The 19,329-nt window shown below is 37.2% G+C and overlaps 2 protein-coding genes across 2 annotated transcripts in view; both read left to right on the forward strand.

Moving 5' to 3' along the window:
* Nucleotides 1-304: 304 nt before the first annotated feature.
* Nucleotides 305-10,082, forward strand: ptgis (prostaglandin I2 (prostacyclin) synthase). Its single transcript, XM_081379750.1, has 10 exons — nucleotides 305-442; nucleotides 559-682; nucleotides 1,467-1,642; nucleotides 2,179-2,325; nucleotides 3,275-3,399; nucleotides 3,554-3,735; nucleotides 6,698-6,836; nucleotides 7,281-7,462; nucleotides 8,854-9,005; nucleotides 9,822-10,082. Exons 1-10 carry the CDS (start codon nucleotides 381-383, stop codon nucleotides 9,964-9,966), a joined length of 1,434 nt encoding a protein of 477 aa, XP_081235876.1. The 5' UTR covers nucleotides 305-380; the 3' UTR covers nucleotides 9,967-10,082.
* Nucleotides 10,083-14,996: 4,914 nt separating this feature from the next.
* The window catches only part of kcnb1 (potassium voltage-gated channel, Shab-related subfamily, member 1), a gene marked incomplete at both ends in the record, with an annotated part of 32,162 nt that continues 27,829 nt past the window's right edge, over nucleotides 14,997-19,329 (forward strand). Inside the window, one exon of the mRNA XM_081380596.1 lies at nucleotides 14,997-15,572. Coding sequence (XP_081236722.1) covers nucleotides 14,997-15,572 — 576 coding nt within the window. The remainder of the gene's footprint in view (nucleotides 15,573-19,329) is intronic.

The raw sequence follows: 19,329 nt of genomic DNA on the forward strand, positions 1-19,329 counted from the left end.
GAAAATTAAATGTGAGATTAACACCGATTCGACAACAGAAAAATCCTTTAAAAAGCTGACAACTCAAAGGTCGTTGCATAATTCGCAAACTGATGAAATCGTGTTTATGATAAGTTTAAAGTAGGTATTGATCTGCTTTATTTGAATGCTTTGTCGCTAATCATTGTGACGAACAGTCGTGTTGTTTCCACTGAAACTTTCGTGACGTGACAGACAGTAGATGTCATCGTCAGGTTAAGTCATATTCAGACATTTACACGCCCACCGCTTCGAAAGTTGTGAATTTCGTAATGTGATGTGATGTGACGTATGTTAGTGTTGGTTTCAGTTGAGTATTTAACTTTGGGAAGCAGTGCAGAAGATCAGGCACCCTCATCAAGATGTGGACTGCGCTTCTCCTGCTGGGACTCGTTGTTCTGTTTTTGTACGCGAGACGCACAAGGTGAGTCCAGACAGACCAGCTCGCGAGTCTGACGAACGATACTTTCAAAGAGAATTACACTTTTTTTTTAAATATACTTCTCAAACAATTACGAATTAAACATGTCGTTTTTGCAGACGAAGAAATGAACCTCCTCTTGATAAAGGAATGATTCCTTGGCTTGGTCACGCGCTTGAGTTTGGAAAAGATGCTGCTAAGTTCCTGACTCGGATGAAACAGAAGCACGGAGACATTTTTACAGTGAGTTCTTGTTATGTCATATTTTCGTACAGTAAAATACCACCAGCATTCAATCAGCAGTCTATCAAAGGGGGCGTTGTTAATGTGCAGCTGACGAATAACAGGGAATACAGGTTAGCATTTTACTCAGTTTTAATCGCGTTTTAGCATTTTTAAAGTTAATTTAAATAGTTAAAAATTCTAATATTTAACGTAGTCTCTCAACTGATAAAAGGTCAAATTAGAAAAATGCCTTTTTAAATAGTTTTAGATGAAGTAAAGCATGTGAGATTGCTTTAAATTTCCAATCAACTACCTTAAAATACAGTTTACATGTACATTATATAGCTACATGGACACACAGGGTCTTTCTTGCTGACTTTGACATATTTGTGACTTTATATCTAAAAATGTCACCCGAAAAACTAAGATTTACAATTACAGCTTCTTATAATCCTAACATTACACTTTGCAACGTGTCATGTGGCTAATGAAATCATATAGGTTTGTAGAATCTTAATTCCGAAATGTAAGGTTCAAATAACTAGACATTTTGTTGCAAATAAAGGCTAATAAATATCTTAGCAATTGTGATAATTCGCCTTATTTACAAAAATGTTACTTTTTCAAAAATTATGTATTTTACACATAAACTATCCTTAGATGGCTGTTTCTTATCTTTATCTAGATTTTACATACATGTATTAGGGTGTTTTTTTAAGATAACAATCTTGTTCTATTTCATAACATTTCCTGTGTCTGCCTCCATATTTAGCACTAACCACACTGATTTAATGTGAACTAGGTGCGTGCAGCAGGAAAATACATCACTGTTCTTCTGGACTCTAACTGCTATGATGAAGTCCTGTCAGATGTGAACACGCTTGACCAGACTGGCTATGCTCAGATCCTAATGAAGAGAATCTTCAGCCTAAATCTGCCCAATCACAAACCTGAATCTGAGAAGGAAAGAGCAGAAATGTAGGTTTCTGATAAGTCGCTCTTTCTGAACTAATGTGATCTTGAGAATCTGCTTTAAATACAAAGTTCTGTCATGAAACTCTATGGTGCAGGCATCGTTTTCAATAGGGCACAGCTGATTGGTTCCTAATGTATAAGTTGCCAATGAGCTTGCTGCTAAACTTTCAAATACTTGGTCAGTTTTTGCTGTAGCAGTTTGCAGTGCGCTTTTAAAAACCCTCCACCTTCCCCAGCTCCACCTGCTATCTGCTATGGCTAATTCATGTATGTTTTGTACAGTAGCAGCATGCCATGTATGTATTGGCACTAGCAAGTTCTGTACTTACTCTGAAGCAGCAGTAGCAATAACAGCAGCAGCATAACAGATCTACTCTGCCTAGAGCAAACATGTTAACATTGTCATATCCATTACCATGCCAAACATTCAGAGAGTTGTCATGACAGATTTTTTGATAAGATTAAAAATATGAAAGCTGAAACATCAATCCATTTGAACCAATTACATATACAGTATGTGTTTGTGTGTGCTTGACCAGGTATTTTCAGGGGACCGCTTTGACTCAACTCTGCAGCTCAATGCAGAGCAACCTCCACCTGCTCATGGACTCTTCAGAAAAGGACCTTAAGAAATCTGAGTGGAAAAAAGATGGACTCTTTAATTTTTGCTACAGCTTGCTCTTCAAGTATGTCAACCTCTAAAATCAACATATTAGAAACCCTTTAAGACTATCAGGGGCCGTTCACACGGAAGACATTTTTCCATTCCTCTATGCAACTTTTCCATTGTTCTATAATGTGAACACGAACTAGACGGACGTCTTTAACCATTACACTCGCGTCTTGCGCATCACGCGGTGTTCTAAAAACATATTGCTCAAGTTAAGAGAAGTTGAATTTTTTAAAAATGTGGGGGGTTTTGGCAGGTTTTTTTATTGACCTGCTTCTTGCGTTTTCAACGTTTTCAAAACACACCACAAGACTTGTGAAATGATCAGCAGATTACATGTAGCAGAACCACAGCTGCAAGTAGAGTTACTATTTTTGTCACGCTTAGAGAGCTGAACTCAGTAGGAAGCATGTTGAAAATGCTCTCTAAAACTAAAACTTGATGATTAAGTTTGTAGTAAATCTCAATGGCCCTGATAACCATATTTATGGTCATTATTATAGCAAGTGCTTAATTTTGTACCTCATTTTATTTTCTGTATAAAGCTGTAAGTTACACAACAGATCTGTTGCACTGTCATTGTGAAAAACTGCTTCACCTGCACACTGCTTGGCTAAATACTTGATTTAGCAATCATTCTAGACCCATCAACTAGCAGAAACTGTCCCACCCAAAAGCTGGCACAATAATTATCACTTACTATTGTTCAGATAAGACTGCAATGCCTCTGCAAGGTGCAGCTTGATTATTTCATATATGCCTTTAGGTCCTGCAGTAAAACGTGGCATTTTGTGACAATAGTGACCAATCAAATGCTTAAATGTTGTTGTAACAGTCTCGAAAAACTGGATTTAGTGCAAAACAATTAAGGCCCACTTAATCGGCTTTCTAGTTTTTTTTTTGTTTTTTTTATGTGTGCTGTATATCCTCATACCTATCATTTCCCGTCTTTTTTCCCTCTGCAGGACTGGCTATCTCACTGTATTCGGAGTAGAGAAGAACAATAGTGCAGCACTAACAGAAGTTTACGAGGAGTTTCGCCGGTTTGACAAGCTTTTACCTAAACTGGCTCGAACTACTGTAAACAAAGGTAATGCAGGTTTCATTTGAAAGAAATTGATAAGAAAAACAGATGTTCATTCTTACATTATTTTTTCTCTGTAAATTGATTTTTCATTAGATGATAATTACATAACTAACCATTGTTTTTTTGTGTTGTTGTTGTTGTTGTATGCATTCATTAGCGGAGAAACAAATTGCAAACTCAGCACGAGAAAAACTGTGGAAATGTCTGACTCCACAATGTTTAGATGGAAAACCAAAACACCAGTCATGGTTGGGAGACTATGTACAGCAGCTTCAGAAAGAAGGCCTTGATACTGAGACTCAGAGGAGAGCAATGCTGCTTCAGCTATGGGTCACACAGGTGAGTTTCTCCCTGTCTGTATCACTTAGTTGTCCTTTCACAACACATACTGGCATAAAAATCCAAATGCATTGCAAAATAGTTACAAGAACACATTCTGTAATAGTAAACATACACTATCATTCAAAAGTTACACTGTTTTATGAAAGAAGTCTCTTATGCTTTCCAAACCTGCATTTATTTGATTAAAAATACAGCAAAAACAGTAATATTGTGAAATATTTTTACAATTTAAAATAACGGTTCTATTTTAATATATTTCAAAATGTAGTTTATTCCTGTGATGCAAAGCCTCAAGTCTTCAGTGTCACATGATACCGTACTTTATAAATCATTTTAATATGCTGATTTTGTGCTTAAGAAACATGTATTATTATTATTAATGTTGTAAACAGTTGAGCTACCTAATATTTTTCTGGAAACCATGATACTTTTTTTTCAGGATTCTTTGTTGAATAGAAAGTACAAAAGTACTTCAGCATTTCTTTAGCTTTAGAATAGTTTACCTCAATTCCCTGTTCTTTTCCATAACAATAAAACCCATATGGTTTCAGAAGACTTCAAATATAGATACTTTTATGGTGCTTTTTTGTCTATTTTTGAGTTTGGCAGTTTAAATGACTATTAATTTCCTTGTATGGAAGATCTCCTTTTGTATTTTACTTAGAAACTAAAAACTAAAAAAAAACTAAAAAAAATAAAGAGTTGGAATAACATGAACTATTGGGTAAAGTAGTAGTTCTTCATCATGAACATTATGGTGAGCTATTCCTTTTAGAATTCTTTTTGAATGATATCATTCATAATCATTCATGACTACATAGTGGTGATATACAAACACCTTGAAGTTGCCACAGGGATAGGCGCTTTTGCACTCGTTGTGATCTTACGGCAAACAAAAGAGCCTGTTACGTGTGGAATGCACGGTGTGTGATTTCACTCGAGTTCCTGACACTTCCAGAGTACATGAACACAAAATTTGACAAGCTGCCCAAAGCACACCTGAAACGCTACATCCTGAGGCCAAACAACATTTGCTGAATGATTCTATTGTAACTGAAGGGAATTATGCAAAGGAGGTGTTCATGCTTCCCTGAAGTTTGACAGAATTGTTACGTGCATAGGGGTGTAAGATGGGTTTAGAATGACAAACTATTCCTTTTTAAATATGAGCATAGATTTACATTAAGCCATCATGCAGCAGTACTCTAATGTAACCACATGAGAGCAGTATAACTAAAGAGAAATAGCTTCACTGCATACTTTGTGGTGCTTGCTTATAATACTATTGCTCATATTTAGGGTTAGGGATTAAGGTTAACTCCTAGCCATACGCATTAAGCTTTGGCACACAACCCATCCCCTATAGTTTGTGTTTTGCACATGAATGATAGTGTAAAAACATAATGTAGCATAATGAAGTGTGCTATTACTTTTCTAAGCAATACGGCCTAAAATTTCCCCCACTGAAAAGAAGAAAGAGACAAATCAATCAAATAGAATATAAAAGACTTAAGGCCCTTTCACGCCAAGAACGATAACTATAACAATAGCTATATTAGCGTCCACATCAACGAACATTGCTGTTTATTATAAGCACGTGCTGCAGTTTTGCTGCTTTAAATGCTTAAGCTCTTTTAAGCAGGATTGATTCTGATTGGCTGTCAATGTTTTTGTCGTTCATTAGCTGGAAAAAATATTGTTGTGAAAGTGATTCCAACAATATTGTTTCTCTGTGCTGTTATCAATATAGTTGTGGTGTGGACTCTGCTATTCTTTTACGTTAAGAACAATTTTTTTAAATGATGTCTTTATTGTTATAGTTATCGTCCTTGGTGTGATTGGGCCTTTATCATAGAAACTACCCACAAAAAAACCCTAGATGTTGCAACCGCCCAGCAATGCCCTAGCAAATGCACTAGGGCAGTAAAGACTTTTACTGTATTACTAAAAAAAATCCATTTCAAATAAATGCTAATAAATGTACATTTATGTATCTGTAAATGTACAAAAAGTATCACGGTTTCCACAAAAATTATCAAGCGGCGTAACTGCACTGTAAAACCTGATGAGTTAGTTCAACTCAAACCGTTTGAGGAAACCGATTGCCTTAAATCATTTAAGTTTATTAACTGAAACCATTTAAGCATAATTTTTTTTTTTTTGATTTGTGTCCAAGTAACTCAATAACTTATTGTTAATATAACTTGGGTAAATAAAGTTAATAGTACTAATTCCATTCAGTTAATATAACTCAAATCTATGAAGTGTTTTTAACATTCATAATAGAAAGAAATGTTTCTTGAGCACCAAATCATGATTTCTGTTGGATCATGTGACAACGAAGACTGCTTTGCCATCGCAGGAATAAATTATAATTTAAAATATATTCAAATAGAATTACAGTTATTTCAAATTGTAATTCTATTTAACAATATTACTGTATTTTTGATCAAATAAATGCAGCCATGGTGAGCATAAGAGACTTCTTTCAAAAACAGTTCAAAATCTTACTGGCCGCAAACTTTTGAATGTAGTTCAAAAGTAATGGTAATCACATAGGAATGTCCTCACACAGAAAGCATTTCTTAGTGCTTTGCTTTGTCAGGTTTATTGACAGACAGATTCACCTAACAGTCGGTTTCAGAGTCTTCATCCCTCATTGACCTTGACTGTCAGTGCGGAGTGTCTCTGAACCACCAGCAATTGTTATATGACAGGTTTAACTGCATTGCTCTGCGCACACTGACAGCAGTATTGATAATAATTATAATTATATAAAAATGTCACATCTTGTGACATGTCAGTGTGTCAGGTGACTCTCTCTTGGTTTTTAGGCAATTAAATAAGTTTACTTTAGATCAAGTAAAGCCAGACACTTCATGTAAAAAATATTCAGTGTCAGAAGAACTTTTTTTAGTGGTTGGTTTGAAAGTAATTTAAGGTATGTTTATGTCCTCAGGGGAACGCCGGTCCCGCTGCATTCTGGGTACTGGGCTGCTTACTCACCCACCCTGAAGCGCTAAAGGCTGTGAGAGAGGAAATCCAAGATGGAAAACACCTCCGTCCAGAAGAGAGACAGAAAAACACTCCAGTGTTTGGTAGGTCACATCAGTGAGATAGCTTATCATCCATAGAAAATCTTGTGTATATGCACATCGATTTCTGCCATTGAATCCTGGATTACAATTTAAGTGTACATAACTATACAAATATAGTGCTGTAAAATACACATATATTATATATTTACAAACTTTTATGTTAGTGACACCCCTAATATATATATTTACAAACTTATATATACTGTATATATTAGGGGTGTCACTAACATAAAAGTTTGTAAATATATATGTGTATTTTACAGCACTATATTTGTATTTAATTATATTTATATTTTACAGCTTAATATGTGTGTGTGTGTGTGTGTGTGTGTGTGTGTGTGTGTGTGTGTGTGTGCTTATATATATTTCAAGATTACAAAATTACAAAACCAATTCCATTTCAAATGAAAATAATTTTTTTTTCAATGTCACTTGTTTTTACAGATAGTGTTCTTAAAGAGACTCTGCGTCTAACTGCAGCTGCTCTAATCACTAGAGAAGTGATGAAAGATAAGAAGATTCGTTTAAGCAATGGCCAAGAATACCAACTCCGACGGGGCGATCGCCTGTGCGTTTTCCCCTTCATCAGCCCTCAAATGGACCCGCAGATCCACCAACAGCCAGAGGTGCACTCTCAGATTCCACTTCCTGAACTCAATCAGGCAGAAAGATGAGATTCACTTGGGGGAGAAATCATTTATTACCTGTAGAAAATCTGTGCGAGATTTGAGGTCAATTTTTAACGTGTATTGATTTTCACTTTATCAAAAATAGGTGCATTTGAAATAGACTCAAGCGCTTACACTGCTTTATTTTACAGCCTAAACATTTTCATAGACTCACATAAAGGTACCAAGCCACATCTAGAATATAATAGAGAATTGGTGGTTGGCTCTTTTCAAATGTTTTGACCCAGAGCAAGCAAGAGTAGGCAACCCCAGCAACCAAATAGCAATGCCATAGAAACCACTACATAGGAACATGTTTAAAAACAACTCAAACACATTAACAATCACACAGCAACACCATTGCATCGTGTTGGTGACTTTTTCATGGGCAAGTACTAATCAGAAAATGAAAAATAAGATAACTGTTATAAAATGAAAGGAATATATGTGAATTTAATTTAACACCTTATCAACCACATCTTGTTGGTGAGTTTTTAAGTACCAATTAGAAAATGCAGGGGAAATTTAAATATATAAAAAAAAGATATATTATTTTAATTTAATAACATTGCAACCATATAGCAACACCAACTAGAAAATATATATTTAATTAAAAATTAAAATATAATTAAAATTTTTATTTAATCTTATTCTGTACTTTCCTTAGGATCAAGATGTCAAGGTCACGTTTCTAAAATGTTAACTTATTTTTTAGACGTAACTGACTGGTTTATTCTGTCTGCTAATGAGCTTTTTTTTTTTTTGCAGATAAGGTATTGCTTATTGCTTTATTAACACGCCTCACTTACTGACATAACCTAAACCTATTTATCTTTATTGACGTCCACTATTACGATCAAGCTTGGATTACATTCTGCACAGGTCAAAGGGCTAATCTAGTCAAATATCTGGGATTAGCCATTCAAGTGCTGTCATTGGCACAAAGACAAATAGGGGGAAGGGGGCCACAGTTTATAGACACTGCTGCTGCTCCTACTATCTGTGAGAAACAGACGCTTACACCACTTTGCAGGCCAAAATGCTGACGTTGCACACCGTAGTGCTGTGTGTTGGCACTGTGAACTACAGATCTGATCCAAGCTTATATGTCAAGCATACTGATTAATAGTAAATTGATTAACAGCACAGCAAGATGCTGTTCCTGCAAGCAAACATTGGACATGTCTCACAAACATATCACATGAGCACAGTTTCTTGCTTTACAGTGTTTCATCAAGACAATCTTAATGTTGTTGGCAGGTGCTACTAATACCATTATGTTGTATTAATTTTACACTCAGAGACACAATAATCAAAATTTTAACTCTGCCTGTCTTGTAATGCAACAGATGTTCCAGTTTGACCGCTTCCTTAATGCAGATGGGACGGAGAAGAAGGACTTCTTGAAGGAAGGGGTGAGGGTGAAATATCCCTCCATGCCCTGGGGGACCAAAGACAACCTGTGTCCAGGACAGCAATTTGCAGTTAGTGCAATTAAAGAGTGAGTATAATAGCATTCAACACATCAACACTTAAAGAGGACCCATTATGCTGTTTTTTTTTTACATTTTCAACTTTCTTTAGTGTGTAATATTGCTGTTTGAGCAATGCATTAAAAAAGGTCTGCAAAGTTACAAAGCACAAAGTCACTCCAAAGGGAGTTATTCTCTCGATTGTAGTTTTGAATTTTCTTCCATATACGTCACAATATTACAAATTTTAATAAATCCTGCCCAAGACATAATCATCTTTTTAAAGGAGGGGCTTCATAGAGACAGGAACTAAACAGAGTGTCACTGACAGAAGGGGACGAGAGGTGCTGCAACAATGTAAAATATGTGAAAAATAATGTGTTTTTTAACACTCAAGTCTGAAAACCTATTAATAGACTCCAAAAACAACATCAAGACTTTGTAAAATGGCATAATAGGTCCTCTTTAAAGTGCAGTCACATTTACTGTTGCTCTGCAAGATTTTCCAATAATTTCAATAGGAATCCACACGATTGTGATTTTCGAGTGAGGGAGAATAAGTTTGCTTGTGTTCAAGTTGGTTCCTTGGATTCATCGCGTTGACAAACATAAAAAATGCTGCTTAGTTTGAAAGTGCCTTATGTATGAACGGTGCTTCATACATTACTAGACTATTGACAATAATCAATAATCAAAATTATTAGCAAAATTTCCCTAATGTGACCACACCTTTAGTCCTTGTTTTATCAACACCTTCTCTGAGTACATCCATAAGCTTTTGCTTCTGTCTGTTAGCAACTTATAATGACATTTGGAATTATTTTCTAATTTTCCAATCCCTTTAGGCTTGTGTTCACAATCTTGGCTCGATTTGATCTGGAACTATGTAACAAGAATGCAACGCTTCCATTGGTAGACCCCAGCCGATATGGCTTTGGCATTCTTCAACCAGCGGGAGATCTTGAGATCCGCTACAGAATTAGATCTTGACCGTGCTGATATGCCAAATCTTATTAAAACTGTACAGATAACAATATTCTTTTTTACAACAGTGTTTTACCAATGTCTTGAATACTTATTGCAATAATAAATATTGTATTTTTTTTAACTCTGGTTTAGTCATTCATGATTTCTTTTGAATTTACTATTCTTACATTTCGGAAGAAATATCCCACCCCATATCACTTTTCTAATGCAATTTTAATTTTGATAACCTGCTTTATATCACCTCGCAGATGTTTTATTCTATTTTCTGCATTTTTTTGTTTGTCAGGGTCAAACTGATGCCAAACCGAAGTAAATGTGCTACTACAGTGAATAATGGTCAGATTTAGGAAAATGTATACCTGCTTTGTTATACAACAAAGTTAAAGCTTCAATCTGTCAACAGTCTTTTGACTAGGTCAAAGGAACATAGGTTACCCCAGGGTAAAATCCTCTTTTGATTTTTTTTTTTCTCTCCTAAAACACTTAATAGCAACAAGAACCAGTGTTTGCTGGGAAATTGAACCATTATGTGCAACAACAACAAAAAATAGAATTCAATATATGTTCTAAAATCTAATTTGTTGTTGTTGTTGTTTTAGATTTAGGTTTCTAGAGAAAAACCCTGTAATGATCACATTTATTTTGAGACAAAAGTCTTGTTTCTCATGTTCTTGCAATCTTTTAAATGCATATAGTTAACAAAGCATGCTTGCACCTATCTACACTACATCACTATAATTTAAAGACAGAAAAGTCAATCTCAACAGATTGTCAAGGTTAATATTTACCCTCAAAATAATTAGGATAGATAATTTGCTCTATTTGCTGAAATTCAATTTAAGGTCTTCTTGAATGTAATGATTGGAGACCCAAGAAAGAGCATCTTAGCACCGCTGCTGTGCTTCGTCTTGGTAAAATATTAAATCAAACTCACATATTCAGGGAGCTGCAGCTATGGCTGAACTGACTCATAGGTTGCTTGAGCACTGCCCCAAAACGCATATGACTAGTTAGTGGCTAGTTTTCGGTATTGCCCTATCTCCAGGCGCCATTTTCACGCAGGTTCCTCTTAACGACACGCAAGGAGCTTCTCCAAGAGCCTGTTGGTGCCGGGTGCTGGCAAGGGTTAAGCGCGTCGTCTCTCTGCCATTGGGCGGCGAGACTACGGCGAGCCAGACATCTGCAAGGAAAGCAGCTGTCGACTTCACGCAAGAGATGTTAGACATCAGTGAACGAAAACAGTGTGGATTCACCCCAAGACTTGTTGATATTTTTCCACGAGCGGCGCGATATGTGTATGTCTGGAGAAGATGAACGAGCTGCTGTGTAGGCTACTGGCTTATTTAAACTGTGGCGTCCCTGCGTTTTCGCCCTTTTAAATGCTTAATTTCTCACCGCTCTCAGCAATAAGTCTTCACAAATTAAGGTGGGTTTTCTTTCTACCGATATTTATCAGTCTACCCAGTTTTTATATATGTTTACCGTATGCTTAAGTATTATTGATCATATTGGAAATTTCTGCCGAAACCTAATGAGAAAAGTGTGACATGCTGTGTGGATGAGCTATAAGCTTTTTATAAATAATATTTAATTGCATTTTATGCAGTTGAACATGCCATAGTAATAACTACAGCTGCAATTAGGTTATAATGTTGTTTTAACACGTCTGAAGATTCATTTTTTTCTATGTATGATGCAGGATCAATACTGCTGGATGCCACTCCTACAGCGTTTAAATGATATTTAATGTCTAGCACATTGCCAAAATATTTTGAATATGTCCTTTGTTGGTCCCGAATAATGTGCTTTGTGTATTTAGCGTCACTTTTTTTCTTCAAGTGCAAGAGATCAATGAAATCATATCATAAGCGCAGCTGCATTGACACATTGATGTGATGACTGCCTTATGCAATAATAGCATTTTATCCAAGAAAAGACGTGCGATGCTTATTAAAATCCATTTTAATTAGCTTCGCATTGTGTAGGCTACTAAAGGCTAAACCAAAACGTCTATCATATCATGTTTTCCTCCTATTTTGCATGTTGTTGTTGTTGCTGCTGCAGATGTAGGCTACGGTTGGGCTCCAGCCGACGTTACACTTAACTCTTTAGTTACAAGGTATGGAAATTAAATATAACCTTTAAGTCTTTTACTTAATAGTTTATGGAGTCTTTTAATATTTTACAGCAAAAGGAATATGGGGAGCCCTTAAACCGCAGCGTATGATGTTGATGATTAAATAGCCTGTTCCTTTCAAAAGATTACAGGTGGATCACGTGCGTTCCAATATTTGGATTCAAATGTTTGTTAGCTTTCGTGAGTTTAAAGAGACGAGAGGGCGTTTAACTTCGACAAAAACTGCCATCAGGAAAGCAGCAGGCGATTCAGCACCACGTTGGTGGACAGCGACCTTGAAGGCTGGATTTAGGAATTGAATAATTGCGAATCCGCTTCCTTAACAGGTCCGTTGACTCTCTCTTGTAAGTTACTTAAGATTCATTCAGTAGCCTAACGTTAATATTTAAAACTTCGAATTTCACTCACTGCCCTCGATAGTCTGCATGTTGTCAAAATACGAGATCATTTCAGATCCCAACAGGGCAGAAATTAATTGAACACAGTTCTAATTTTAATGACTTTTCACACACTTTTTAAAATTAAATGCATTTCACTAAATGCTCGAGCTGTATGTTTGGATTCAATAAAAAAAAACGGCTCTAAAACCCGTTTCGTGCTCTCTTAAAGTCCAGATAGCACAGACTATTTGATGTGTATTTTACATCTGGAAGACGTATTTTTAAGAGTGTTTGCTCATCTGCAATACGTCTATAGGACGTTTCCTGTCAGATGTCAAATAGACGTTTAGAAGTTGTCTTTACGATGTAATGATGTAATGTAATTTAGAATGTATGTTAAACTGACATCTTCTAAACGTCTATTTGACATCTGACAGGAAACGTCCTATAGACGTATTGCAGATGAGCAAACACTCTTATGCCTGGTTCAGATTACACGATTTTTTTGTCTGTTACGATAGTCACTGTGTCAGATTACACGATTTTGACTCCTAAAAATCTTGTTATGTCGTGGACAAGAAACATGTCAGACTACACGTTGTTTTCCGACCAGTCATCGCGAGCCGTCTCACACACTCATTCACTCGCACATACACACGCTCACTCACATAGCCTACACGCAATCACTCTCACACACACACACACACACACACACGCTCTCTCACTCACACACTCACTCTCGCGCACACACACAGTCACACACACATGCTCTCTCACTCACACACTCACTCTCGCGCACACACAGTCACACACACATGCTCTCTCACTCACACACTCACAGTCACACACTCGCGAACACACACTCTCTCTCTCACTCACTCACTCACTCGCGCACCGTCGTCGTGGAGGACCGTTAAAAAATTAAACATGCTAGTCTTTTTGTCGTGATGTCGTGAAGCATCGCAGACGCGACGTAGGTTGTCGCCCACTATGACACACTATACGAGATGAAACGATCGAATCTTGCGTCCCGACGCCCGTTGTCGTTTGCGAATCCCCACGACACCCTACGTCAAATGGATCGTGCCAAAATCGGGCTAAAATCGTGTAATCTGAACCAGGCATTAAAAATACGTCTTCCAGATGTAAAATGCACATCAAATAGTCGGTGCTATCTACGGTTCGGCATTTTGGTACCATTCAAAACTTTTGACGGTGGAAATAATTGCGTACCGTACTGTACGTACCGTACCGTACCGTACCGCTCAGTGGAAACGAGCAATTAGCCTACTGAATCACTGAAAACAATCAAATTGAGTCATTCGTTTAGGATTCAAACCATATATTGGTCGCGCTATCTACCATATTTTTCAATGCGTAAGTAAGGTGTTTTCTGTGAATGTGCGAGACTTAAGGGAATACAAGAAGAATATATAAAAGTGCAGTAAACTGTAAAACTGTTTGCGCTACAAACCAGCGTGTTTATAACTGAGACAATATTAAATTAATATGGTGAGAAATGCCAGTTTGCAATATCAAGTAGCCTAGCCTAACGAGCTGTTTAAAAAATAATAATAATGGAAGCGAATGACAACAGAAGCCAGACACATTCAAATTAGCCTACAAATGGCGCGCCCGCGTTTACCTGAAAAATAAGTTAGATATTATCTTTCACACGTACGATCACACCGGTGTGATCAGTCTAGGCTGATCCCTGGAGCGTATGATCACACCAGTGTGATTAGAACGGTCAGTGTACCACGTGATCAATTGTTAAATTCAAAAAAAATGTGCTTCTGGCACTGAGCCAGAGACAGGCGCTCAGAGCTGCCATATATCATAACTTTTCAGTGTTTTTAGGTTTAGGTTTCAGACATATAAATTCACATAAGTACTAAAAAAACAATACATTTAGAGTTTTCAAAATACACACTGATGTCTATGGAAGAGGCAATAATAATCCTTTCCATTATAATTTGACACGTTTTATTCATATCAGATACACACTGTGTAAGTAACTTAAAAGTTTTCTCTATCCTTCTCCCAGTTCACCAGCCACTTACTTTCATGTATTTCGGGAGAAGTGGATGAATTCACGTGTTGTAAATCCAACAGATCCGATTCTCTGAACTGCGGCACAAACTTACATGTTTCACAAAAAAGAACCGACTCACAAGAGTCATTCGTTCGAATCGAACAACACGGATGGCACGCGCTGTAGATTAGAAAAATGCGCATAAAACTAATCAAAAGTCATGCAAATATAACAGATTTTTTTCTGATTTTCGGTTCCTTAACCTGTTCAGCAGTCAGACTTTTAATATGCTCATGCTAGTAATTTGTTTGGGAATTTATTTATTTAGAAGGAGGACTAAAACTTCAGAAAACAATATTCTAAAACTCATTTATTGCTTCTCCTTTATTCAACAGCCCGAATAGAATGAAACAGCCCGGAGAACCATTGGTACCGCCTGTCCCATGACCAAAATCATAGGGTAGTCTACGCAAAAAACAACATGGATAAACCCTCCGCGGGAATGAGTAAAGTTGGCTCTCGCTCGACGGCCTCTCTGCCCCCGGAGCCTGCGGATATAGTCCGGAGCATGTCGTGCTACCGGCGTGTCAAACTCAACGTAGGGGGTCTGCCGCACGAGGTCCTGTGGAGAACCCTGGACCGACTGCCGCGCACACGACTGGGCAAGTTACGAGATTGCAAAACCCACGAATCACTCATGGACATATGCGACGACTACAGCTTGGACGACAACGAGTACTTTTTTGACCGGCACCCTGGGGCGTTCACGTCTATTCTGAACTTCTACCGCACTGGGAAGTTGCACATGATGGAGGAAATGTGCGCCCTGTCCTTCAACATGGAGCTGGACTACTGGGGGGTGGATGAGATCTACCTGGAGTCGTGTTGCCAGGCCCGGTACCACCAAAAGAAAGAGCAGATGAACGAGGAGCTCAAGCGGGAAGCGGATACTATGAAGGACCGGGAGGGCGAAGAATTTGATAATACGTGTTGTTCAGAGAAAAGGAAGAAACTGTGGGACCTACTAGAGAAACCGGGCTCGTCTGTAGCAGCCAAGGTATGCATCACTAACTTACAAGTTCACTGACAGCATCTTATCCGACTGATACTGGACTTTTAGCCTATTCATTCTTGATATCAAACAATTCAATTTTCACTAGTTAAAACGCTAATTCTTGATATCAGGAATTAGATTTCCTACTAGTAACAATGGCAATTTTTATATATCAGGAAGTTTCTACCAGTATAAATGTTCATTCTTGATATCAACAATGACGTCATCACTCTTTTCACTAGTCAAATGTCATCACAGGCTGCCATTCAAATTCAGTTGTTGATATCAAGGATTTATTTCTTATTAGTTGGAATTCCAATTTCACATATCAGAAATACAATTCTTACTAGTTAAAACCTTTATTTTTGATATCAGCAATTGAATTGCTACTGATATTGATCATTTGATTGTCACTACTAGTGACAATGTTCATTTCTGATATCATGAATGTGATTGTTACTGGTAAGAAAGCCATTTTAGATATCTGAAATTACTCTCCTAATTATTGATATCAGAAATAGATTTTCAGATATCAGGGGAAAAAAAACACTCAACACTCAGTTAGCTTAAGAGGGAGATGTAAAAAGTGCAGTTCAAGCCTTTGGACTCTAACTAAATTGCTTCAGTCCTGTAATCAATCACAACAGAGTGGCACTCTCCTGCTTCTCACACAATTCAAAACTCAGTATTTCCATGTAAACATTTAGACTCAGACCTTCTATGTGTCGATCATAGCTGCAGGTCTGACATCTATATGGATCTACATCCTTTTTAGTTGACATCTTGGATCAATAAGAACAGCATCTTGGTCGAATGGTATTGTGAGAGATGCTATGCTTATCTGTAAACTTGCATTCTCACTCTGTGTTGGCCATCTATTTAATGTGCTCTAATTCTATAATTGTGTACCTGTGTTTATATATATAGTCACATGGGATTGGGAGGGACAGTTCAGTGTAAGACTGTCCTTCCTGTTACCAGGCAACAGAGAGATGACTCTATCACTTTGAAAGGAAGAACTATGTCACTAAAGGACAAAGTTAGTGTTTGACTGGTTTATGGCTAAACTGGACCATTGTTTTTAGGCACATGTGCACACATGTTTTTGTATTCAGTTAAGAACTGAACAAAGAGTCAGGCTTCTTTTTTGGCTTTTTACTCTTCCCCCTCCCCCTCTCTTTCTTCAGGCTCCTTTACTGCACCTCTGGCTAAATGTCAGGGAAATGTCACATTAATTATCCTCCATGAGACTTTGTGTCCCATTCTGTTTTCAGCCCCTCCTTTCTCCCCTTCATTCTCACTCGAACGGGCTCTGTCTACATCTGTCTCAAATCAGATTTTGCTGCGTGGCCCTACCGCACAATGAGATTATGTCAGACCGCCGTCATATCATTGCAGAATACCGCCTGGTCATATTTCAAAGCTAGACTTCACCTTATCTGCATTTACTAGTCCTGCATTACCATTCTATTTAGTTGCCTCTAAAAGTGTATTAATTAATAAAGTTTACAAGACAGAAGGTGGCAATTTGCTTTAAGTTCAGGACCTGGTACTGAAGCCTCATGGTCAAAGGTGTGATGCCTCAGTCAAGGCATGAATGCTTTGGCAGTAAATGTTGTTTTTAATTCAATTGTACATGCAATTTACTATGTAATGTGTTCAGTTCCATTTATTACCGGTATTGACTAACTACATTGTAAATCTGAGTTGTGTGTTTATAATCTATGCAATTTCAAGCGCAGGTCCTCAGATTCGAGTACATGAAATACATTTGGGGAATACTTAGGGTGTGATGTGTTTAAATATTTTAAACAACATGTTCTCTATTATTCAAATGATCTAATAATTATTCAAAAGTAATTAATTATTCACACCACAGGAGTATTTAAAATTAACTTTGGCATTTAGGTGATTTAAAAAGTTGAAAAACTACGTGTTATAATACACATAGGGCCCTATCTTACACCCGGCGCAATGCAGCGGCAAGCGCAATGCATGTGTTTTTTGTTAGTTTCAGTCCGACGCAGTTATCATTTTCACGTCCTGTGCCACGTTGTTTAAATAGCAAATCCATTTGCGCCCATTTGTGCACCCATGGGCGTGCTGGTCTGAAAACGAGGTGTGTTCTGGCGCATTGTTGGCAACTGCCATTTAAAGAGAATGGGAGATGAGACTCTGGTTTAACGCACGTAAATCCCAAAACACACACATTACTCATTAAGAGAATAGGGACAACCCTTTTAGACCATGCGCCTGGCGCGCCAACCATTTTCCCATCGTTAAACTAGCAAAAGTGGATTCGGACACGCCCTAAGTGAACTTGCGCCCTGCGCTTTAGACCATACGCTTTGATCGTTAAAATAGGGCCCATATGTACAGTTTAATATGAAAGAATTTTCTGTATTCCTTTTTTACAGGTGTTTCCCCCATTTTTTAACAGTGATATATTTCTTACAGTGATATATACACATGCATTCTAGATTTGAAATAGTAACTTGAAATTAAATGATGGCAGTCTAATATAATCTTTTTTAGTATTGTGTGGTAAGGCCATGCAGTGAAATCTGAAATATTTCTCTTATAAATTCATAAGGACTTTAACCTAAATTCTTAAAAGTTAATGGACATGGTCTAGAGTGTATTGCTGTAAGTGTTGCACCTGGAGGAGACAGACAAACTGCTGGTATTAAAATACATTCCAAATGCAAAGGATGTCAAATCACCCAAGATTAATCCCAATTAAAGGTGGTGCTGTGAGTTCAGACTATAAGTACGAACATGTCAAGACGGAGTAATTAACAAATGTTCTTTTCAAAGAATCTCATTTATGATTTAGCGCATCACTTTTATTCAAGACCCACAGTTCCGACGTAGCCCTGTGCCTGAGGATGTGGATATTTCCTGATTCTCAGAGATGTCACAAAACAGCAGTCTTATTTACTGTCTCTATTTGATATAAAAGAAATTAATCAGTTACTGGATGTAGTTATTTACAGCCATTGTCCTTCTAAAAGCCCTTGAAGCGCTCAGATGGTGGCAGTTACCTTCTGGCTTTCAAAGCCTTCTGCGATACCTGAGAGTTGATAAAGGACATTTCCACAGATCTAGTTCAAGTGTCATATGATTATTATCATGCCTTTGATTTATTAAAAAATGAAAACACCATATGGCATTTTAAAAACGAATGAAGGTGACCCTGTTTATTTTGAGAAAGACAACCTTTCTCCTTCACTAGTTAATACTACTGCATTTTTATTACTATTACGTTCAAGGGACATTAATTCTTATGAGGGATACAGATAATAAGCCATCCATTCTATCAATGCAAAATTTATGAAGATATCTGACTAGTGCCTGTAAAGGTGTCTAATGTCAGGATGTCTAACCTAAAAATAGAAAACTACGGAAAGACTCCGCTTTTGTGACCAGGGCTGGAATCTATTCCTTTGCAGTTCAGATAATAAAAGTGACATTTATATCTCAGTGTATGAATTGATAGGATTGGATGAAGTGAAATGAATTTGAAATTGCTTCTAATCATTTCCAAAGCTCCACCCTGTTCATTAATCCTTTAGTCAACACAACAGGAAATGAGTCATTTGTGTAATATATGAAACTCCATTGTTAATGAGTAAGAGATTAATTTAATAATAGTTCCAAGTTGCAAAATCATAACTATAGCAGGTATAGTGTAACAGTTTGTAATCTGCTGAAAGTGATAAATGGCAAGAAGTATGTGTAATGTGTAAATATTACATAC

This window comes from Scardinius erythrophthalmus (assembly GCF_964197995.2).
Source record: "Scardinius erythrophthalmus genome assembly, chromosome: 12".
Classification (NCBI taxonomy): Eukaryota; Metazoa; Chordata; class Actinopteri; order Cypriniformes; family Leuciscidae; genus Scardinius; species Scardinius erythrophthalmus.

What these genes read in the sequence shown, in the direction of transcription:
- ptgis (XM_081379750.1), top strand. Translation starts at nt 381, where the DNA reads ATGTGGACTGCGCTTCTCCTGCTGGGACTCGTTGTTCTGTTTTTGTAC. An exon ending in TTCAGCTATGGGTCACACAG is followed by an intron (nt 3,736 to 6,697) that starts GTGAGTTTCTCC and finishes TTATGTCCTCAG; the next exon opens with GGGAACGCCGGTCCCGCTGC. An exon ending in GCAGTTAGTGCAATTAAAGA is followed by an intron (nt 9,006 to 9,821) that starts GTGAGTATAATA and finishes CAATCCCTTTAG; the next exon opens with GCTTGTGTTCACAATCTTGG.